Consider the following 23964-nt stretch of genomic DNA (forward strand, 5'->3'; position numbering starts at 1 on the left):
GTACAGATCAAACAAAAACTATTCACCCACTTTGACTTTCCAATATTCTATATTATCTCTATTTCTTGTATCACTCTGTTAAATTCTTTTAAAAAGCATGCATTTTGTTCTGTACATGATGGACACCATAAAATATTTAGTATCCACAATAAACATTATACTCTCCACCATTGTTACCCTTTATGTCTGCGAAGGTCTTTTGGCTAATTCCGTTACTATGGATCATCTTGTCTGGCTACTTTTTTTGGAGGACAGCCAATATTGGGTAGATTTGCCAACCTATGTTTTCTCTTCCTGTATGTGTTTGACTTGTTTTTATCTAGGGCACATTCAGTGCCTCGAGTATCAGCTGATGTTCTTGCCCAGGCTGCATTCTTTAAAAACTTAAGTATTTGTGTGGAATGTTTTCTCGTCTCAGACAAAGATTACCTGAAATCTTGTGAAACAAAAGAACAAGCAGTTGGAGTCTAATAACTAAACATACATCTTTAATATATCAGAAGAGATGAAGGTGTGTCAAAGCGAAATACGTTACAGTATTTTAAGGGTGTGAATAATTTAAGGACACTAGATGTAATGTTCAGAGCTTGTACTACAGCAGCAATAACATTATTATTTACAAAATAAAGCTTTACTAGATAAAACATTTGAGGGATATGCTCCATTACCAAGATATAGGAAGTTTAACAATAAATCTCGGTGAGAAGAAACTGAAAACAACAATAGCAGGTTTAAATACAGAAATGTACGTAAACAGTCCACATTACATGAATGTATGAAATGTCTTTTTAATCAGAAACCAAGATCCTGATGGATCACTATAAATCACTAGGTCCCCAATTTATTTGTTTTTAAGTGAGTAAATACAAAAATAGGGCAGAGTATAACATTTATATAAGGGAAACGCATGCATCTACAGTTTGGATAACTTATTTTTCGAAAGGGTAAACTGATTTAACAACGCACCCTTAGTATAAAAACTATAAATCATGATTTTCTCTAGAGAATTTATTATGAATTCAAGGAGATGGAGAAAAAAATGGTTGAATACGGTTGAGCTTGCCTGAACTTCAGATGGAAAGTACATTTTTCCAAACAAACGCCAAAGCAAGTCTTTCTGGGAATTCATTTCCAAAGCTACAAAGCTCTTGTATTTTATGGAACTGCTTTAAATGCATGTAGTTTAGACTGGTCATTCATCTTTATAACTTTAGGACAACAGCACCCCTTGGTGTTCGAAGATAAGAGCTGCATACCATCACCTACTACAATTGAGACTGTACATTTTTTGTGTGACAAACATGAGTGATACTGTACGCCTGTGGTGTTATTTTGGATAGATGTACACTAGACTTGTGTAGACTAGACACCCAAAAATGAAAATTCTGTTCAACCCCTTGTCATCTCAAACTCGAGTGACTTTCTTACAAAAGAGGATATTTTGAAAAACGTTGTTAACCGGCACTCCTTCACATCTACTGTACGCACACAAAACCAATGCAAGTACATGGGGGACGTTTAACAACTTTCTTGAAAATATATTTTGTGTTCTGCGTAGGAAACAAAGTCATAAAGGTTTAAAATGACAAAAGAGTGTGTAAATGATGACAGAATTTCTATTTTTGGGTTAACTATCATTTTAACACTAGAACACAATCCTGCACACCCGTCCATAACCACTCAATCACACTGTATTTCTGAGATGTCTTTATTGTGCATTTTGGAATTCCAGTGACACTGACAATACAGAATCCTACAGCCTATTGTCCCCAATCTCTCCTGACAGTAAATCTAGTACAAGTACCTTAATCCCCCTTTTAATTTAATCAAGAGCAAGAGAATAACTGAACGAGAAGAAACCGGCAAACATGCATTCTGGGCTCTGGGGTGAGGTGGGGACTTTCACACTGCTAAAAACAATAAGGAGGACATATAAACATGATCCACTCTTACAGTTAACGGCCACTCAGATATCTGTCCATCTTATGTCACTTTAGTGAGACAAATAATAAAAACAACAAATATGGAAAAACAAAAGCGCTCAATACTTAAACTGTCTTACTATACATAAATGAAGATCATCTGCTTAAATATGCAAGTGAATGATTTTTGTTTGTACTTATATTTAAATTCTGATGCTTTCGTGTAATTCCTCTCTAAAAAGTCGCTCATCTAGAGAAAACTAGGGCCTTCAGGAATGGCCGTCAGGAGTTGGTCTGGAAAGTTTTACGTCAACGATGTACTGGCAGCAGAAGTGGGCAAGCGATACGATTGGTCCATTGGGAGCTTTAATCATCGTCGCTGCCGCTAGCTGAATGCTCCTGTGAGAAAGCCAAAAGACAAATGAGCAAATACAACAAGAGCATCACTGGCCAACTCAGCATAAGATACACGTGTAATGATTTAAACATTGGAATACGACTCCAAGTACTTATGTTAATGTCAACAATTTAAAATAAGCACCTCTTCTTGATCCTCCTCACTGTCATCGTCACTGACGACAGGTTTAGGGCGTGAGCTCCGGCCTGTTCGTCGCCTTCCTTTCCCTCTCTCCACCTTTTCCTTTCGACTCAGCTTAATCTTCACCTTCACCGAACGAGCTAAAACACACACACACATACGCCATAAACATCTGAAATGTAAATCGTTCAACGCCCAGATTTCACGAATGATCATTACTCACATTCAGACTCGGATCCCTCATCAAGCTCGTCCTCTTCCTCCTCACTGTCCTCTCCCTCGCTCTCTTCCTCTTTCTCGATCTTCTGCCGCACGCTGGTAAACACGGACTGCAGCACGATGGAGTCCTCGTAGATCTGAAATGTGCGTTGATTGCATAAATGAATCTGAAAGGAACCCTTGTAAATCAGCTAGAAGTCAAAAATAAGGGCTTACCAGTGATCCCTCTAGGTTGAAGGTCTGAGCGTTCTGGCACAGAAGCATGACGTCCTTCTCCAGGTCATTTAGACTGCGGTACTTGTGGCTCCTTATACGCTCCTGGAAAGATAACAGAACGTGCTTCACATGATTAAAAAAAAAAAACTCAACATACTGATGGTTTTTTAATTAAAATGTAACTATAATTGATGAAATTAGGATTCCTAAATTGTAAAAAACTGGAAACAAATGAAGTCTTGTCATACCTTGATCTTCCTGAAGTCCACAGGTTTGCGGATGAGCTCGTAATATTCAGGCAGCTCCTTGCGAGAGGGCAGCTGAATAAACACTTCGCTCAGTTGCCTTCCGTTTCTGTAAAATACAGAAAAAACTTCAGACACCAAAACACTTATATTACCTGAAAAATAAATAGATCAAGTGTCTGTGGGAGCGCTGGAAAAGAAAAAAGAACCCACTAACCCGTCTTTGTATTTGATTACAGCATCCACGGTCTTCTTCATCTTCTTGGTGAGAGCCAGAGGGTTGGGTGAAAGTTTTTCAGCAGGAGGACGGCCACGTTTCTTTTGCTTCTTAGTATCATCATCTTTATCTCTGCTCCGCCCACTGGAGCTTGGCGTGGCCGGGCCTGGAAGGTCAAGGTCACGGTCGCGCTTCCTCTTCCGGGTTGTCTTTTTGTGGCGCACTTCCTCCTCAATGTCATCAAGATTTCCTTCCTCGATAGCCTGCGAGAGCCCGGTATGTAAATACTCTTGCTGTTTTGTAATAAAATGGCAGACGCAATTGCAAGTAATTAAATATTGTCATTTACCTTTAGCCATTGCTTCTCTGTGAGCGAGTCGCTGTAGTCCACTTCCTTCCTCTGACGGGAGCCACGGCCGAACATCTTCTCCTCCTCTTCCTCGCAGGTCAGCCTTTCCACTTCTGCATCGTCCTTCATGATCCAAGTGGGAAGCTCATCCTCCTCCATCAGTCTAGGTCTGCGCTTCGGGTTGCGAGCTTCTTCGCGGCGACGGTCTAGATCCATGCGCTGGGGGACAGACAATGATTACAATTCGCTCCAATAATATAAGTATGAAAATAAATGTTCCATCTACAAGACGTTTAATTGAGAATCTTTTAATTTAGTAGCGCTGCAAACCATGAAGTGATCGAACTCTTCCTCGCTTCTGGCAATCATCTGGTTCACGGTCTCATCATCAGGCACCTCATCTTCCTCCTGAATAGTGAGAGAAAAGAAAACATTTCATTTCAATTGTACGAGCTTTAAAACAACCTTGTATTCCAACGTTTTGATGCATGATTTTAAACTGTAACAAAATATCAGTGCAGTTTTATTTTAAATGAGGGTCTGTACCTCGTCCTGCTCCTCGTGCTCCAGGATGGCCTGCAGGAAAGCTCTACGCTCATGGCTGGAGGACTTCTGGTCGAACATACCAGCCTGGATGACTTTTTGGTCCACGTTGAGTTTGTATTTGGCGGCGGCCAAGATCTTCTCCTCCACGCTGTTCACGGTACAGAGACGAAGCACACGCACCTCGTTCTGCTGCCCGATGCGATGGGCTCGATCCTGAGCCTGCAAATCCTGTGAGACGACATTGAGAAATTACACATCAGAAAGAATACATCCAATACCAGTCCAAGATCAAACTATGACAGAGAATGGAAATGCACCGAGACCGACCTGGTGAGGGTTCCAGTCACTGTCAAAGATGATAACCGTGTCAGCAGTCTGCAGGTTCAAACCCAAACCTCCGGCTCTGGTACTCAGCAAGAAAATGAAGTACTGATAGGATGGATCATTAAAGTTCTTCAGCAGCGTGCCGCGATCTTCAGCTTTAGTGGTTCCTACAGACACAAGGTAAAAGGAAAATAAGAACCACGCCCGATTCTGGAAGCAAACATGTCAGTGAATCCCATAAAAGTAGGCTCACCGTCCAAGCGCAGGTACTTGAAGTTGCGGAAGGAGAAGTAGTCTTCCATGATGGTCATGAGAGTTGTCATCTGACAGAAGAGCAGCACTTTGTGGTTGGTGGCTCTGAGTTTGGGCAGGATACGGTCCAGCAGCTCAAATTTACCAGAGGCACGGTACAGATCAGCCCTGTGATGGAGCAAAATACAAATGAGACTTTTCATGCACAAATGTAAACAAAGATCTCCAAAGTAATATTGCGGTTAAAAGCAAAAACAAGACAGAGCAACTAATAGGCGTTAATAAACTTAAAACACTAAATCTAAAAATGGTGGAAACATTTCTGCTTACCCCTGAACAATGCCCCCGCTGAAGCCAAGGTGTTCCGAGAAGGATTCCTGCAAAAAGGACCAAACTTATAAAAGAAACCTGTGTACAAAATAGGAAAGGCCCCACATGAAGACTGAAACGAACAATTACCTCGATGTGTTGGAACATGTAAGGGTGGTTACAGATCTTCCTCAGCTGCATAATAGTGTTCATCAGAGTCTTAGTGCCTCCTTTACCCTGTTAGATACGGAAGAAAAAGTCAGATTCTTCCAAAAGCTTACACCGAAGATCTTCACATGTCGGAGAGGTCTCTACAACACTCGCCTTTTTGTCCTTCTCTGATCCGTCGGTGAGCAGCACTCCTTTAGCCTGCATGTGTCTATACAGAACTCTCTGCAGGGCCGACATGTCACATTTGATCACATACTCCACCTGAACACAGAGCGAGCGAGCGAGCGAGCGAGCGAGCGAGCGAGCGAGCGAGCGAGCGAGCGAGAGAGAGAGAGAGAGAGAGAGAGAGAGAGAGAGAGAGAGAGAGAGAGAGAGAGAGAGAGAGAGAGAGAGAGAGAGAGAGAGAGAGAGAGAGAGAGAGAGAGAGAGAGAGAGAGAGAGAGAGAGAGAGAGAGAGAGAGAGAGAGAGAGAGAGAGAGAGAGAGAGAGAGAGAGAGAGAGAGAGAGAGAGAGAGAGAGAAATTAACCGATGTACAATTCATAAAGCCAAGGGTTTATACAACAGGTAGCTGCACTTGTCTATGTGCACGTTACAAACCTTCTCAGGCAGCTGGGCCTCCACTTCCTTCTTCAGCCTCCTGAGCAAGAAGGGGCGGAGCACTTTGTGCAGACGTCGGATAATCAGAATGGTCTCTTCCTCGTTCAGGTCCACCTAGAAAACCAGAAGAGTTCAACCAACATTCACTGTGACAATTGAGGAAAAACACACTGTAGCACTTCTCATGCATCCTCACAAAGAATAACGTTACCTTCTCTCCAGTCATGGCGAACGGAGCGTTGAACCACTGCTCAAAGGTGCTGCAGCTCTTGAAGATGGTGGGCAGCAGGAAGTTGAGCAGCGCCCAGAGCTCGGGCAGCTTGTTCTGCAGCGGCGTGCCGGTGAGCAGCACACGCCGTGGCGCCAGATAGTGCGTGTTTAACACCTGAGTCAGTTTGCAATGATGGTTCTTCATACGATGCCCCTCGTCCACGATCATGTACTTCCAACGCAGCTAAATTAAGCAGATGACACATCATTAACTGAACGAATCGTTCGCTATTTAAAAAAAGAAATAAGGAGCATAAAGGAAGGTACCTTGGCTAGCACTTGCTTGTCTTTGATGATATATTCGTAAGTAGTGATCAGCACATTAAACTTGCCGTTACGCAAAATGGGCAAGAACGCTCGGCGAGCAGCTGGAGAGCCCTGAGAAATAAAACGAGCAAACACAATGAGAACTTGAGCTCTCTCGGTAATGCCCTATAAATGCTCCAGTTATGTGTTAAACATTTTCTGTGTTAGTAACCGAAAAAAAACATTTTTCAGTGGTAAGTGACACTGATCTTAAAGGGACAGTACATTAAAAAAATTAAAATTCTTTCATCATTTACTCACCCTAGAGTTGTTACAAATCTGTATCAATTTCTTTGTTCTGATGAAGACCGAGAAAGATATTTGGAAGAATGCTTAAGATCATTGACTACCATATTAGAATAAATGCAAATGGTAGTCAAAAGTGCCCCAGAACTGTTTGCTTTCTTTTCAAAAGATCTTATTTTGTGTTCCAGAGAACAAAGAAATTTATAAAGCAAATTTTCCTACAATGGTAGTCAATGGTGCCCAAGAAGTGTTTGGTTACAAGCATTCTTCAAAATATCTTTCTCTGTGTGCATTAGAACAAAGAAATGTAAACAGATTTGGAACGTTCGAGGTTGAGTAAATCACGACTATTTTTCTTTTTGATGAAGAATTTTTATTTTTGGGTGAACTGTCCCTTTAGCAGAATAAATGTGGAACAGTCTATTAAATGTATCACCTTGTAAGAAATTTTCACAACAGAAGGAGCCCATTTATCAAACTCGTACACCCAGTTGGAAAGAGTGCTGTAGGAGAGAGAACAAAACAAATGATCATTTTTCTGGGCTGAAATATTAGCAAAATTTATAAAAAAAACGTTTTTTATCATAAAAAAACAACTATATGCAATATTTTGCCATTAGTTCTCTATAACTTATTTAGATACTTGTTAGAAAATGTGTTACAATCGTCTGTTACAACTGCATGATATATTAAGTATTGTTTTAAAATAGTTTCTTTCCAAATTTGGGTTAAGTTTCAATAAAACAGAGAAAATCGTTTTTTATTTAAATTCTCTCAATTCATGAACAAATTCAGTTTCGATTTGCAGCCAAGTGCACCTTTCTGACCAAACTATAATTTCCATGGATCATCAATAACAAAAATATTATGGCAGTCGACTTTTAGATTGAACAGACTCACGAGAGAGGAACAATAATGAGGAAGGGCCCGTTGACTCGCTTGTTCTCCATGAGGTAGGTGATGAGAGCGATGGTTTGGATGGTTTTCCCCAAACCCATTTCATCAGCCAGAATTCCATTCAAGTTATTGTTATACAGAGACACCAGCCACTCCAAGCCTTTGATCTGCATACAGAACAGATGGAGTTCAACAAATCTCTCTAATGATGCAGAGAATTCGGGGAAATAAAACTGAACGGCTGTTTTTATATTTGTACCTGGTACTGTTTGAGCATTCCGTTCACCAGCAGGGACGACTGTTTATCCACCCTCTCAGTGACTGCGTGAGCCACAGCGTAGTATGACTGCAGGCCGCGAGCGAAGGCCGCGCTACCGTATTCATCATCAACGTCCTGCTTGGCGTCACTGTGAAGGATATGGTGGAGTTTATCTCCTTGTTTAAAAACGCAATACCAGACTAAGAGAATGTTGCACAGAGAAGATCAACATTGTTTCAAACCATCTGGACGCATGACGGATGTTCTACTCACTCGATGATGAGACGGACATCCACCTCGGACACATCTTCGCAGTCTGGATCTGGGATCTTCTTTTTCTCATCTGAGGACTGAGAAGGCTGATGCTGTTCATCCTCTTCATCCTTTACAGATATCACATCAACAATGTAGAATGTTCGATTGCTAGCCGTTTGGCCATGCACACTACATTTACATAAGGCCTTGTGAATATGTATCCGCTATCCGATGTATTCCAGCGATATGCAAAACATTTTGGACTTCCATAATGCTATTTCCAGGTATCCGGCTATTCTAAAACAATTCTGTTTGCAATATAACAGTAGCTGTATTTTGCTGCAAAATTACATCTGCTGGATTCATTTTCCTGAACGTCCTACTTTTCTCAAAGAAAGGCACAAACACCCCTTCAGAGAAGCTACACAAGATATGAGAGAAGGACATGGATACCTCTTCCTCCTCTGAGCCACTATCTTCACTGTCTGACCGCGGGGCCACCTCGTACCTACAGACATTAAACATCAAGATCACAATCGATTGCACTTTGTGCAGCACAAACACATTTAAACATGCCAATTTAGACAATATCTCATAAAGACGATAAAAGGTAAAACATCTTGCTTCTCCAAATAAAAATAAGCCACACCCACCCTGGATTCATCTCCAGCCAAGCATCCAGTTGTCCGGCTTTAGGAGCATCCATGCCGGTCAGGATCTTTCCGCTATTCACGTGAATCAACTTCACAGGCAGATCGCTCATTTGACTGGTCTCGTCCAGAGGCTGTGTATCATGACACAAAGAGCAAAACGGAGGTAAGACTTCAGATGATCAGTCACAGGAAAAAGAGTAAATGATTGATAATGGCCAAAAACTTCTTAAAATTATACAAAAAAAGTATACAGACCCTTTAAGATAGAAAGCACATCTAGCAACTTGATTGTGGTTTGATATAACCAACTTGTGTAACTGGATGTAAGAGATCTCACCTCTCCATCTGGACCCAAAGCGGGAGCTCCGCCCTCCACAATCTCAGACTTCTGCGAGGAGAAAAACCACAAAGCAACTTTTAGATCCTGAAGTAACAACCCTGTGATAAATAGGGACTAGCTCCTCAAGGGTTCCCTTTCTCATTTCACCTTCTTTTTCTTCTTCTTCTTCTTGTCCTTGAGGGCCTGCACAGCTTTGTGGGCTCGGACGAGCTCGGTGAGGTTTGCCACGTACTCGTCGGTCTGCTGCAGCAAGTAGGCCAGACGTTTGTCCTTCTTCTGGTCGATCAACTTCCTGTAACCCTCCTCATCCTCAGCCTGAATGAAGCACACACAAACATCTCAGCAAATGCAGGTGTTTCTCGGTCAGACTGTTGGTACCAATGTGTTTTGTGAGTTCAAATGATACTTATGCATTTTGAAGGATGGAGAAAAGGTGTCGTCTCACCATCAGGCGCCTCATTCTCTCCTTCTCGATCCTCTCGTTCTCCTTCTTCTGCTCCCTCTCAGTGTTGGCATGGTACGTGGCCACAGCTTTGGTCACCTTCTGCATCTTTCCGGTGATGGAGCGATGGTATTCCTTGAAGTCCTTTGCATGCTGCAGGATGCTGTTGAGATACTCCTACGAGTGCAGCAAGGCAAAAGGTTTAGTCTGCATGTCTGAATTACATCGATTGTTTTTTTAAATGTACTGCCACATCTGAATTTAGAGCTTGTTGGAAGGTAAAGTTTCACTGAACGGTTGTGTACCTGGTGTTTCTGTCTGCGCTTGCGCTCCTGCTCGATCTTCTGCTGTTTCTCTAGTTTCTCAGTGATACGAGCCTCACGGAGGGACTGTCTCTTGCTGCGTTTGTAGGCCTTGCCGTTCAGCGCCGTCTCGAGGGCCGTGTCACGTCTCATGCACACCACCACTTCTTGACGGAGCTGTGAGAGAGGGAAATCGATCAGCGATGTGCATGAACCTTGTGACAATCTTTGGTGCTATGAGACGCATTTTGTATTATATTTTCAAAAAATTATCTCTTTAAAAACATTTTAACACTTAAACAAAAATTGCAAGCTACCTGTCTTTGAAAGTTCAGGAGCCTCAGTGCCTTCAGCTCAATGTTAGCTTTGGTCCTCAAGTCTCCGGCTAGAGAACCCGGAAGGTTCTCCAGGTCCTGAATGCGATGTGCAATACGAGCCTGTAGCCTGGTGGATGAAACAAAGGCTTACTTTAACCGTTGAAGACAAAACTGAGCTTATTTTCCAAATGCATAACAAAAGAGGACTGACCTCTAAAAAATGTTTAACATCTCACCTGTACTCTCTTTCTTGAAGGATCTCCACCGGATCAAGGCCACGGGGTTTCTGGATGGGCGTGATGCGGTTCTGTTTCTGATGCAGCACCATAGGGGGCGGTTGGGGTGGTTGCCCTGGAGACTGGGTTTGAGGGGGCATGACGGGCGAGGCGGCGGGTGGAACTGAAGGCGGCACTGGAGAGGGGCGGCCAGTGGGCTGTGGAGGTATCGGCTTTTGTGGGCCACTGGCAGGGGCCGCAGCACTCACCATGGGCCCTGTGGATGAAAATGTGTTTAGCCACAAAATAAGGCTATGAATCGTGACTGCTGTTCAGATTTTGTAATGACAAGATGACGGTTCGAATTAAAATTGTTGGTTAATATAAATCATCTCAAAGATTCACCTTCAGGCCATGATTTAGGTGGTCCATTAGGAGGTTGTCCCTGAAGGCCAGGGGGAACCCCAGAGGGTCCCGGAGGAGGCATGTTTGGTCCGACCATTCCTACAACATACATAATAACAATTATAAAAACCATCCTACAAAATCGTCCTCATGGAAAACAGATTTTCTTTTTTCTCTGTAAAACATAGCGAGTTGTTTTCTCACCATGTGGTCGATTATAATTGGGAACCCCAGGTCCTAGGCCCCCCGGTCCAGGAGGGCCTGCTCCTTGACCTGAGCCAGGGGGCATGTTGGGCATTCCCTGTTGCATACCCGGCATCGGCCTTTTCCCCTGTACTGCCATCTGCAAATGATCGGGCAGAGGCTGCCCACGTGCAAGCATCTTATACGCCATGATCTGAGCCCGAAGTTGGTGGAGCTGGTTCTGGTTAAAAGGTGTGGCTCCCCCGGCAACACCAGGCCCTCCTGCATTGGGAGGTCCCACGCTGGGACCCGCACTGGGTCCAGCGACACCCGCACCTACGCTCCGGTTCTGATTCATGGCCTGTGGGTCACCACCCTCCATGGGTAAAGCGCCAGGGCCGGATGGCATCATGGGACCAGAGGGAGGACCGTTGGAAGGCACCGGACTCGGGGCGTGATCAGATCCTCCCAGAGGAGAGGGGTAACCTGGAAGAATAAAAAAAATGAAACTAGTTAGATCTGACAACACAATTCAAATTTGGCTAGACATCACGTTAATGTGTACGCAAATGTGGTTAACGTAGCCAAATATTTCGTGGGGGAACATTAAACATACATATGCATACCTTGGGAATGTTGATCCATAGGGCTGGGTGGTGGTCCCCTGCCACTGTGCCCACCTTGTCTCATGCCCATACCCTTCATTTGAGCGTAACGCTGATCTTCAGGAATGCCTTTCTCATGCATGCCTTCCATTGGCTTAAAAGACAAATATGACTCAATGATCCTGATCACACAACAAAAACACAAATAAATCTGATTTATATTAAAGAAAGCCCAGTACCTTGTGCAGTGGGTGCATGCCGTCCTGAGGGTAACCTGAGGGCCCCTGCGGAGGTAGAGGATGACCTGAAGAGGGGGGACCAGGGCTGGGGCCCATCATCCCATGGGCAGAGCCAGGTGACGGTGCTAACATAGCTCCTGGAGATGGCCCAGGGCCTGGGGAAGGGCCCGGCCGAGGCGTCCCACCCATAGGTGGGTCAGGGGTGGACATCTTTCAAAGCCAGAGGACGTGAGAGGCAGAAAAGTGTTGTCTTGTTGTATTTTAAGTAAGTCTGAGAAAGAAAAAAAACATATGATGCTATTTATTTAAGATGGACAACAAATGATGACCAAACACAGAACGGTGATGCTTTAAACACTGGAAGTTGTCACAACTTTTTGTAGCCAAGAATGTAAAATGACTGAATAAACAGTAAAATGATAATCTGCAATATTTATAACCATAGTGAACAAAAATAATTTGAAGAGAAAACGAAGCAAAAAGCCCTTGAAATGAGGCATGAAAATGGGCTAATGAAGCTGCAATTTAATGTATGTCACCACTAACACAATCCATCTGGTTTACGTCTATTTGACGTCTGCATTTAGATCTGCAATACATAAGTTTGCATATCTGCAATATGTCTGCTACAGATAAAACATCTGATGTGTAAAAACATCGGCTTAACATCTTAGAAAGAGCAATTACACCCATTTTAAATCATAAACATCGTACAGACATCTTAAAGATGTCTATGTGATGTCGGACAGCAGTATTGCAGATGAGCAAACTATGTCTTACAGATGTAAATGCAGACGTCAAATAGACGCAAGTCAGATGTATGTGTGCTATATTAAAACATTCAGCTGAGAATCACAAAGAAAGATCATTTCATGTGATATTTCCATATTAAAATCGGCTAAACAATATTTTTTCTCAGATCAAAATAAGCACAAGAAACCAAACATGATGTTATTTAAAGAAAAATTGCAGATCTTAAGAAATGTCCGTGTCCTCTCTTACAAAACTAACCTTGTTTTTATTAGAAAGTGCAAAAGCTGAGAAATCTATTTTTATTATCATTTTATTACAAATGAAGAGTTTGGTTCCCAAATGAATAACTCAATGAAAAATCTGTTTCGGAAATAAACTGAAAAATCGTTTGTTAACAGGTGTTCAGTTGTTAAATGAAATTGTGTACATTTTGTATTATTGTGTTATCTTTTGTATTTCATATGTATATCTGAAGAGTTTGGTTCCAAAATTATATCATGTTTTAATTGTGTTAGTTTTTTTGTTATTATGGCTAAACAAACAGTTTGATTGCTATTAATTTGAATGCAAAATAAAAAAACATTATTTTTGATAAACATATGAAATGCAGATAACCCAATAATACAAAACGTACACATTGCATTTAACAACTGTAAACCTGTGAACAAACAAATCGTCAGTTTATTTCCAAAATAGTCTTATATTTATAAACCCAATAATAACTTGTGATATACCTCAGACTGTCATCTCCTATAAAACGCTTTATTTCAACATAAAAAGCATGCAAGAAATATTAAATTGTATTTTTCCAAAGCTAAGTGGCATTAGCAGCCGGCTAGTGGTGATGATCAGCTAACGTTACATGTAGCCTGCGAGCTAAACACCGCTAAACATGATCAAACAACACATCGTAAACTTTAGTTTGCCTTAAACATTACATTAAATCACGACTTCGACTCGATGGCATTATGTGAAATGTACGTTAAATACCCTCCAAACGACAGAAATTGTAATTTTATGTGCAACCTCACCAGAGAAGACGAGAAAGATTGAAGGTCTATTAAAACCCAGACGAGAAACAAAACGAATCTTAACGGTTTAAAACGTCTCTCCTCCAGTCTTAATATATATAGCGTGTGTTTAAGAAGTGCTGAAACCTATTAGACCTTTTAAATCAAGTAGTTTGACTAATATTCCACACAGAAAAGCACAGACAAAGAAACTCAAAAGCACCCGGTTGTTAGTGTGATTACACAGTCGGCCATGCTGGGCTTCTCTGTGGCTGTGTGTCTGTGTTTAATGTGAAATAATTCGAGGTAAACATGTTACTACAGAGGTAAATACCGCGAGCATCTTTTCCTTAAGTTGATTGATCCAACCCGCCTCCCGTACCCTCTGCCCGGTCCCCCGCTCTAGTAACATTTGCCAAACTTATTCATTCATTCTGTCGCTGCTGCGTAATGTCGGTCAGACCTCACAGCAAACTGGCGAAGAAATACACGTCTCGCGCCTTATTCGCGTTTTACGAAGTATGCGCTGGATTGAAAATCGCACTCGGACATCGAGAAAGCTTGTGATGTTTGGAGCATGACTTACAGAATGTAAATTTGCGCCGGTCTCTTCTCCGTTCTCGTCGGCAAATCTAGAAACAAAGGGTTGCTCAGCCAGTTCGTTTTTTTCTCCCTCTCGGTTCCCCCTCCCGTCGGGTCTGATTGTAGCTGTAGAGCGGCCTGAACGCATCAGTTACCGGCTCGCTAGCGCCCTCTTACAGCAGCGACCGGAAGTGCGACTGCTGGGAGGAATGCGGACTGTGCGGCTCTATGGGGGATGGTACACTCTCCGAGAACCTAATAATAACGGTGCTTAAAACATATATTATGACAGTATACTACATTATATAGCTTGTATATTTAGTGTATACATTTTCTGTAATCTATTTAAATAAAATGAGTAACGATTTTAAGTGAAAATGTTAAGCCTATAGGCAAGGCAACGCAAGGCAAGTTTATTTGTATAGCACATTTCATACACAAGGGCAATTCAAAGTGCTTTACATAAAGTGATTGACAGAAAGAAATAAAACGTATCTTTAAAATGCAAATGATTTAAGATCACAAATACTTAAAACAATAAAACAGCAATAAAATTGATTAAAAATGTGAGTGCATATGTAAAAAGAATAAGAGCAAAAATAGAAATAGAAGTGCAGTTGATGTAAACCAGCACAGTGCTCAGGTTGTGAATGCACAGCTAAACAAGTGTGTTTTTAATCTGGATTTAAAAGTGGCTTCTGATGGTGAACGTCTGATGTCTTCTGGAAGCAGATTCCAGCTACGGGTGGCGTAATGCCAGACTCGCCCTGTTTTGAGTGAACCCTTGTTATCTCTTACTGACTTGATGCTGATGATCTGAGAAGTCTGTTTGGTTTATGTTCAATGAGCATATCTGAGATGTATTTAGGTCCTAGACCATTAAGTGATTTATAGACAATTAATAATACTTTGAAGTTGATTCTAAAAGTAACTGGTAACCAGTGCAATGACCTGAGGATTGGAGTGATATGCTCAGATTTTTTGGTTCTGGTCAGAATCCTGGCAGCAGCATTCTGTATGAGCTGCAGCTGTCTGATGGTCTTTTTGGGAAGACCTGTAACGAGTCCATTACAGTATTCCACCCTGCTGGTGATGAAAGCATAGACTAGTTTCTCTAAATCTTGGCTTGAGACAAAACATCTGATTCTGGCTATGTTTCTATAGGCCTTGCCAACCCTGCCATACAGTAAGGGTCATCACAATTTAAGACCACAAATATCCATTTTATAAATACATTTTGGTTTTGGCCACATTTGTATGCTGTCTGTCACAAACCAAACAATACTGTTTACCATAAGAGAGATAAGTTTTATGCACGATTTAGATTTTTAAGTAAAATTATTTAGTCCTATTCTGTACATAGGCATAGGTTTTTGATCTGGGGCAAGCCTCAGAAACCCTTATAGAAGCGCATCGTAAATGCAATCTCAAGGTTATCTTGGAGAAATCGACATGAATACAGTGGCGTCACAAATAAAGATATTTAATATACATCATACAAAAAGTATTTATTATTTACAAAATAAACTATATTACAGCCATTGGTTTATTAAAACTATACATCTGTTTGTAATAAAATAATTTATTTCCTATTTCCAATGTTATGTTCCGTGTTTATTTCCCTGAAGTGTTCAATAACTCTTCGATGCTTTTGTGCTGCTTGTTTGGTCCTTTGATCAAACAATGTTATCTTGTAAACATTTGCAAAAACGTTGTGCATATTTATTCAAAACCTCTGTCATTTTTGGCATTTCAGAAGTGTCTTGTCATCACTCTTGTCAGTTCTGACGGAACAGTAATACATACTGCTCTTCGGTTCCACAACAACTGTGGATTCAAGGCACTAATATAGACAAATTTCCTAAACAGTTGGCATAAAATGTCTCTCATAGTCTGAGACACAGTGCTGTTCCACCCACTCCTCATCATCATCATCACCACCACCACCTTCGTCTTCATCTGTGTCGACCATCTCGCTGTAGTCTTTTCCCCAACCATCACGCTCTGCAATTATTTCTCTCTTTGGCTCCACAGACTCCTCTATATTCTCTTCGTCTTCAACTTCTCTATGGACTCCGTCTGGTATCTGGTCCTGTTGAGGTCCAGTATCAAGCGAATGCTTCTCCAGTGTGGTCTCTGTGGTAGGGGCCACTGCGATGGGAATCAGGTTCTCCTCGACCTCCAACTCAGAAATCCTCAGTTCTGATTCCGAGGGAGAAAAGAGTCCGGACCAAACATGCTGGAAGCCAAGATGCAAACAGTTAAAGATGTAAAGAATTTGGCATTAAGCACAAACAAATCTTAAATTCTCACCTGAAAGTTTGCAAGTTTAAATGATTTACTGTTTGTGGGGTCTGGAATCTCACCGCAAAGAAATGTGGCTACATATGAACGAAACCTGTATAGGATGCAAGACAGCAAAACGCAAATTATAATTAAAATGCACCTGTCCTGCTAAAACCATCATGCATTCCTGATCCAGGTAGCTTGGGCAGTAAAGAGCATCTTCCATTTACATTTTTGTCAAACAGAAGACAGGACTGATAAATGCGGAGATGAGTATGAGAGCATTGTGTCCGAATTCAAAGCTGACATCATTTCAGTCACACCATTTGATCACATTTCATTTCTTATTACTTCTAAATATAATCAAGTATAAATCTAAAATGGCGTACTTACACGAAAAGTAAAGCAGCAAGCAGTATCAGGGCAAACAATGCCACGACCGTATATACAGCCGGCAGCAATGTGGCAAGATAACCTGGGTAATAATATGAAGTTATACATTTAAACGTTGTGTGAAGTTTTTTCTTTAAAAAAAGTTTTTTTTACTCTCATTCTGATTCAACAAAATCTTTAGACTTCTAAATTTAAGACCGTTTGAGACACAAGGATTCTTGCATTCAAAATTATACAACGATGGAAATGTGGAGGTTACCTGATTTATCTGCGGTTGAGAAGGTGGTAATACTTCTCGCTCCTTCACCAGCGGCGGTCACAGCGCTGACCCAGGCCTGATACTGCTGAGCCGGCTGTAGTTCTGACAGCTTGTAACTTGTTATGTCACTACTCACATTAACCACTGTTAAACACACAGATATTGACGATTATTTCCATTTTCAAGCTGCAATATGGGTTAAATAACTAGAGTGTCTTTCAAATTTATCATCACAAATATAGACTGTTTCATCAGTCACCCGCCGGGACCGCAGTTAACTTCCAGTATGTCTTTTGCCAATGTATTATAATATAACTATTTATATTTTGTTTAATTCATGTTAATTTGTATTATTATTTTATTGCATAATACTTGTATTAAATAAACAATTTGTTGAATTGGTGCTGTAGCTTGGTCGCATTTAAGGAAACCATATGGTAAATTGACTTCTAGCAGTTGAGCTTGGTATCGCAGTCTAAATTTAAAATACTGAATTCAGCCAATTGAAGGTTATTCTTGGGTTCTTTTGCTTGTTACCAGAAATAATCTACAGGCACTTTTGTTTGTGAATGTGTACCGGAAGTTAAGTGCAGCACATGAACGCACACATGCACAGTCACATTTGTTTATGTTGTAACTTCGAAACCATCTATAAACTTCGACACCGTGTGTGGTAAACATGAATGATTAAATCGTGTGGTTTGACATAGATCATTTGCTTACTTTCAAGAGTTTAATCGAAAGAGGGAACCGGGTCATAGAGACAAAATTCATTAGTAATAGTATATTATGAGGTGTACAAGAAAGATTGTTTCAACCTACAGAATTCAACCTTTTTCAGATCTTATTACCGATCAAGATGTACTGTATTTGTGATGCAACTTAAACCACAAAATAAATATGAGACTAAATTACGAGACTAGATCTAGATTAGAAACCTACAGAGACAAATCAAAACTGAATGTTTAAATTCAGTCGTAAATTTGCATGCTCATCTGCTTTCTGTAGTTACCTGTATCCTCATTGAGCCCCAATGAGTACTGCAGAATAACACCTTTACTCGCATGAACAGGAATGTGACTCCAAATCAAAGTGACGGAGGAGTGAGAGATGTTCTTTACATGGAACTTTGGGACTTCAGGAGGTACTAAAGAGGAAAGATAAATATAACACAATATAAGACTAGACCACTAGCCAACCTAAATATAGGACACTTACATTTAAGCATTTGGCAGACATTTATATCCAAAATGACTTAAAGGCTGTGTCGACCGAGGCGCATTTATGCGGCTGAAAACGCCGGCTGCAGGGGTAGCGTTCTGCCCAAAGTTGAGCATTTTCAACTCTGGGCGTATGCTCGAAAGCCGGCGCTGATCGTGGAAGAAAAAAAAAGCATAGCACCAGCGCTGAGCATGGAAAAAAAACATCAACTGATGGTTTGTTTGTCAATTGAAAAAACATGTCGACCGCAGGTCTAAATGCCTCGGTGGACACAGCCCCTTAGAGTTCATTAAAACTATACATTTCGAATCATTGCGTGTGTCCTCTAGGAACTGCTTATAAAATGCTACAGTGAAATCACGTAGGATGGTCAGTTATTGTACAATCAATGATATAAAGCCCAACATACCTCCCTGAAGTGTGTACGCAACTGCAGATTTGAGGAAAGTGCTGCTGTTACGGATGACAGCGAACAATGACACATTATATGCTGTGTAGTTCCTGAATTGACCTGTAGATGAGGAAAAACTCAACATCACACACCATTCTGATGGCTCGGAGTGGTACATATTTCTCCCTTACAGACACACAAACCCACCTGCCAGGGTAACAAAACTCTGGGTTTTATTAACTCTGACCCAGTTCAGGCAGGGAGGGTGTGAAGGCTCAAGAGACACATGCTGCACCACATACTCCTGTATGTTCTCAGAGAATCCAGAGGGTGCTGACCATGAGACCCTCAGGTTCTGATTCATCTCTATCACGCTGAAATTCACACTGGATGTCAACTGACCTACGGAACATAAATGTGACATTTGTATTATAGAAATAAAACAACTACAATACAACTAAATAGGAGTGAAATAAAAAAGAAACATTCCTATTTTCTTCATTAAATATTGCAGCGTGTACTGTAAATAGTTTATCAATGTGGGTCATTCTCTTTTTTAAATTAGTTTGCCCTCATAATCTTCTGTATAAACTTGACGATGCACTTCCTTCCTGGAAAGGTTATCCTTCTTAAAGCAACACTAGAAAGTTTTTCAACCTTAAAAATAATCTCTCTAAAATTATTTCAGTGTTAGGAAAACTATGAGCTGGATGAATTTCCACTTTAACATGGATGATGTCATTTTTTTGGAATCCGAATGTAAACGTTGTTGTTGCGGGAATATCTAAATCTTACCCAGATACAGCAATGCTATTTTCTGATTGGCTGTTCGGTAGCTTTATTTTTTATTTGATTAGCTGGTGTGGCAGGGCCTTCTGAACTCTATGGGGAACTCACTTGATTCCTCTTATAGCTGTGCAACTTGGTGGGCGTTATCCTGGAAATTTCTCTGCGTGAGAAATACAAGGTGTGGCGAGAGAGCATTTTGAAATGCGTGTTTCCATTTCACTTGGAAGTACTTCAAAATACGGAAGTAAAAACGATCGCAACTTCCGGTTCACCGGGACTTTTGATTGACATTTGTCAATCACAAATAATTAACCAATTCTTATTTTATCTTTACAAATGTCTTTTACAAGAATTTCCAACATACCCAGCACAGGAAAAGAAAAGAACGTAGGGTCAGATAATCCCATTGAAGTATTAGCCGACACAAATACTCCCATGACACCCAGATGCAGAGGAAAACGCCCGAGCCACCCGCAGCCCTGTTCAGCTGAACGCTGGCTTTCCGTGTCTCTCCGTTGCCTGGTGACCTTCCTGCTGTCAGTACCATTCACCAGCTTGAGCGTCACTATATAATTATTAACCTCTCCTCTAGCCTGAGACACTGGCATCTCCTGTGGCGAGAGAACAAACAGAAGAAAACAAGACCCAATGATGAAAAGTTTGTGTGCATGAAGTGCTGCTTTGTGATTGGCCAGCTCAACATAATTCATGCTACCTTCCAGAAGACGTTACAGAAAGTTGTCTCAGAATAAGGGGTACAGTCACTCCAAACATCCAGCGTTCCAACTGGTGCTGAAAAGAATGTTAAGGAATACAAATTTTCATAATGTTCCATATAATAAGACACATGAGTCTTGTTAATACTAAAAAGATGCCTGTTAACTTGGTGTCATTCCCAGCTTGGACTTCTGATGTAAACAGAACAAAGCACAAAACTTCAACAATTTGTTTGGAGGGATTTTAGTCTGACCTGCAGGGGGTGTTCTGACTGAATAAACTGAACTCCAATGACTGATAACTTCCTGCTCATTCTTGCAGAAGCAACGCACGCGCAACTGGTAAACGGTGAATGGGCGAGGATCCTCCAACAGAAATGAGAGCTGATAATCATCCACCTGCACAAGAATAAGTGATTTTCACACACATCTACTGTATAGTTCCCTTCACTTGAGAGTGACAAGTGACAATTTAAACTAAAATAATTTATCCAAAAACCAAATCGCCCTGAATCCAGCAGCATTGGGTTTAAAAGCAGATGATGTTACTGAACCATTCATTAAAACACCTCAGAATCAAATCATAAATCAGCGCTGCTACACAAATGTATTCTTTTCTCTCACCTCAGTCCAATCCTTTTCATCATCCGCATGATACTGGACTTGACACTTTATGTCAGATTCTCCTTCCGTTTCACATTCCATTTCCCAGAAGATCTCCAATGGGTGAGACGTGTGGGAAGTAATGTTGGGGGTGTCTGGCCGAACTTCAAAATAAAAAATCAGATTGAAATAAAAGTATTAGCAGAACTGAAAAAAATGCTGGGTTTAGGACAAAAATTGAAAGAAAGAACAAGGCGTACAAATACGTTGGAATATGAGACCATGGAACCCATTGACCAAAAGAGGGCAGCAAATACACAATCTGTGCATTTGCATGAAAATCATATACAAAGAAAAGTTATACTTCCACATATTGTAATACATGTGTTTTGAATTGTATTAGTCAACCCAACCTTAAAAATGACATGCATATATGCGCATGTTAAATTTAGTAAAGCACTACAAAAAACTGTAAGAACCCCCCTCGACCCTTACCCTTAAATATCAGTGTGGTGTAAAAGTGACTTACTGATATGGCCTGTGTTAAACTCATGCTCCTTTGAATTTGCAGTACCCAGCACATTTCTGGCAGTGACCCACACTTTAATATGAGCATCTTCTGTATACTCTGCTCGCTTTATGATGGCATGCTCCTTTTCACTCTCTCTGAAGTTTACACTCCTGCTGTATAAAAAAATCTGTTATTTATTATCATTATCGGAATTAACAGTTATACATGATATAGTGTATTTAAACAGTTTACAGCTGCCAGATACTGATGACCAATGGTTGGCAAGTACAGTGTGCATTATATGTAATACCATGGTGGCGTCACTTTCCTACCCAGTAAAATCTTGCCAGTGTAGGGTATAAATGGTCGGTCCACTTGGCTTATTGTGACCACTCCAAATGCAGTGGATATCTCTTTCTTCCAGGTCTTCTATAGAGCAGTTAGGGCGTGAGGGAGGATTTGGGGGGACTGCAAAAGAGGGCAAAATGTGAATCATTGGGGAAGGGTTGTAACAATATTCCAGTATTGGCAATAATAGTGGTGTTAATAACCGTGATTATGGTACTAATACACTTTAAAATCACAATGGTTACAAATTTGGCCAAAAAAAAGAGAACATGAAATAAAATTCTAACTTTTTTGACTGATATAATAATTTCAATAGATATTGTGATTATCTTGAACTAGTTTAGCAATGGCTAAACAAATGACAAATGGCAAGAGTAAGTAGAGGCATGCAGACAGTGTGTCGCAAGTGCATAACCACTTTTGAAGGTGACCAGAAACAGGAAGTTTTTTGAATAGCAGCAACATCAAGGCGTGAGAGTTCATGCTTCCTTTCCTGTCTTATTTTGAGCAGCGCTTCACGTGAGTTAAAATCAGTAAAAAGCATGCGAGTATAGATAACCCAATGTCTCCCTGTTTAGAAAATCACACACAAATTGTGTTTGCAGAAATTAAATTACATCAATAAGATGAGGCCTCACAAAGATTCAAAAGCGGAAACGTTTTGTTGCAATGCTTTTTCTTTAAAAATGCATCTTATTATGTAGCAGTGGGACAACAGTTCCGGGCAAATGAACTTCACAGATCTAATGGGTGGAGTTTTCTGTATGTAAACAGTCTTTTCCTGATATCCTCACAAACACCCTGTGAACTTGTAAGGGGTGAACTGGACTTCTGGCATTGAGGGACTTTTCATGGTGGGCCGCATCTAAACATAGACCGGACACATAAGCACAATTGGGCAGGAACACACTCGCGGAGGGCCGTTTTTTAATCCTTGTCTAGCCCTGAACGTTGCAGAGCTAACTGTCATGACTCAAAATGTTTGATATACAGTACAGTACACATATTACTCTTTTGTTTTTACCAGTTGCAAGACAAGCCAAAATTAATGCGATAAATGATGATGTTAGACATCAGGAACATCATGTGCATTAACAGTAAGACCATTACAGGGGTATATTGCATTACACCACATCTCCTCATACTTACTGCCTCCTAATACTGTCACGTTACATCTGTCCAGTGTATTCCCCAGGCAGTTCAGCATGCAGCGAACATGTCCTTTATGTTCAAATGCAATGGAAATGGCATGTGTCTCAGAGATGTTGGTACAGGCACTGGGTAGGTGATGTCTCTGCTCAAATATCATGACATCAATCTGACAGAGACCACAGATGGCTGGTCTTCCCTGTAAACTTGTGTGGCACAAAACAGACACATTGGCCCCAACAGGAAGAGCTTGGTTATACCAGCACTTAACTTCAACTTCAAAAGCTGGAGGAAAAACACAACAAAGACGACACAAGTTGAGGCAAGAACACAATACAAAGCCGCATTCAAAACATGAAAGGCTCGTAACAACAAGCATATTTAGTTATACATCATTAGAATGTAGATGTCAAAGCTGATTAAACGAAAAGCTGCTACATTTTCAAGCTAATATCTATAAACAATGTGTCTAGAAAGTTTTTTCGGTGTAAAAATTGTTAACAACTCACCTCGGCACAACATCCACATGTATACAAGTATGAAAAATAAGATCACGTTGCGCAGTGCCATCACTCACGACATACAGTACGGACAAAAATCCCGTATTGCGCAACGTACAGTTATCTATAGATTACTAGATGATCGAATGAAGTCAAGTAAATTCCGTGAGTGATGTAATTGTGTATTCTGTTACAAATTAACATTGGTGACCACTCGACGAAGAAGAAAGCCCACATCTGCGTTTTGTCAAAATAAAATAAACGTTCTGCATCCTGAGACACGCGTGATCTTCCTCCTGGCTCCTTTGTTTGTAGTTTTCTAATAAGTTTTGATCGGTGAAGACGAGGTCACTATGGCCAAAATACTTCGGGACAGCCACATGGTTGAACGACTGAGCAAGGAGTTTTCATTCACTTGCACTAACTGTACATGACAGAGTTGAACCGTGCGTGCTTTACCAGAAGGCTACGCCCCGTTCTGCCTACGCAAGCAGTCCAATCTGATCAGACCAATCAGATCAACGATAATTAACTCGCCTTCCTTCATGGAAATAAAAATAAAATACTTAAAAAATGTGCTTCATGTGGTCAGTTTAAATAAACTAGTTCTATT

The 23964-nt window shown here is 40.9% G+C and overlaps 2 protein-coding genes across 3 annotated transcripts; both read right to left on the reverse strand.

Annotated features, from left to right (window-relative positions):
* Positions 1-1692: 1692 nt before the first annotated feature.
* Positions 1693-14329, reverse strand: smarca4a (SWI/SNF related, matrix associated, actin dependent regulator of chromatin, subfamily a, member 4a). Its single transcript, XM_056752957.1, has 34 exons — positions 14190-14329; positions 11841-12111; positions 11623-11755; positions 11018-11482; positions 10814-10912; positions 10430-10685; positions 10194-10320; positions 9880-10053; positions 9578-9751; positions 9280-9447; positions 9130-9180; positions 8793-8923; positions 8593-8647; positions 8158-8267; positions 7885-8032; positions 7629-7792; positions 7165-7231; positions 6444-6554; positions 6118-6360; positions 5907-6020; positions 5462-5569; positions 5288-5374; positions 5159-5205; positions 4830-4996; positions 4580-4743; positions 4253-4480; positions 4037-4114; positions 3707-3925; positions 3358-3620; positions 3144-3249; positions 2896-2997; positions 2684-2816; positions 2464-2600; positions 1693-2321 (listed from the first exon to the last, which is right to left on the reverse strand). The coding sequence occupies exons 2-34, from the start codon at positions 12048-12050 to the stop codon at positions 2289-2291; spliced, it is 4872 nt and encodes a 1623-aa protein (XP_056608935.1). The 5' UTR covers positions 12051-12111; positions 14190-14329; the 3' UTR covers positions 1693-2288.
* Positions 14330-15652: 1323 nt separating this feature from the next.
* Positions 15653-23777, reverse strand: il12rb2l (interleukin 12 receptor, beta 2a, like). Of its 2 annotated transcripts, none has more exons than XM_056753886.1 (15): positions 23361-23777; positions 22852-23136; positions 21687-21822; positions 21373-21524; positions 20865-21007; positions 20495-20639; positions 20240-20316; positions 19889-20135; positions 18943-19137; positions 18754-18855; positions 18136-18270; positions 17124-17267; positions 16865-16946; positions 16499-16583; positions 15653-16424 (listed from the first exon to the last, which is right to left on the reverse strand). In XM_056753886.1, the coding sequence occupies exons 1-15, from the start codon at positions 23419-23421 to the stop codon at positions 16047-16049; spliced, it is 2367 nt and encodes a 788-aa protein (XP_056609864.1). In that variant the 5' UTR covers positions 23422-23777; the 3' UTR covers positions 15653-16046. The 2 variants fall into 2 exon arrangements, with proteins under 2 accessions (XP_056609864.1, XP_056609863.1); XM_056753885.1 differs by having other exon boundaries at positions 21373-21527.
* Positions 23778-23964: the final 187 nt, after the last annotated feature.

Source organism: Triplophysa dalaica, chromosome 7 (genome assembly GCF_015846415.1).
Source record: "Triplophysa dalaica isolate WHDGS20190420 chromosome 7, ASM1584641v1, whole genome shotgun sequence".
NCBI classification, from domain to species: domain Eukaryota; kingdom Metazoa; phylum Chordata; class Actinopteri; order Cypriniformes; family Nemacheilidae; genus Triplophysa; species Triplophysa dalaica.

Excerpts from the sequence above, each read along its gene's own strand:
- il12rb2l (XM_056753885.1), bottom strand. The coding sequence starts at position 23,421 with ATGGCACTGCGCAACGTGATCTTATTTTTCATACTTGTATACATGTGG. Across the intron at positions 20,640-20,864 it reads ATGAAAAGGATTGGACTGAG|GTGGATGATTATCAGCTCTC; the intron begins GTGAGAGAAAAG and ends ATTCTTGTGCAG. Across the intron at positions 16,947-17,123 it reads CTCAACCGCAGATAAATCAG|GTTATCTTGCCACATTGCTG; the intron begins GTAACCTCCACA and ends ATTATTACCCAG.
- smarca4a (XM_056752957.1), bottom strand. The coding sequence starts at position 12,050 with ATGTCCACCCCTGACCCACCTATGGGTGGGACGCCTCGGCCGGGCCCT. Across the intron at positions 9,752-9,879 it reads AGCGCAGACAGAAACACCAG|GAGTATCTCAACAGCATCCT; the intron begins GTACACAACCGT and ends CTGCACTCGTAG. Across the intron at positions 6,555-7,164 it reads TTGTGAAAATTTCTTACAAG|GGCTCTCCAGCTGCTCGCCG; the intron begins GTGATACATTTA and ends TTTATTTCTCAG.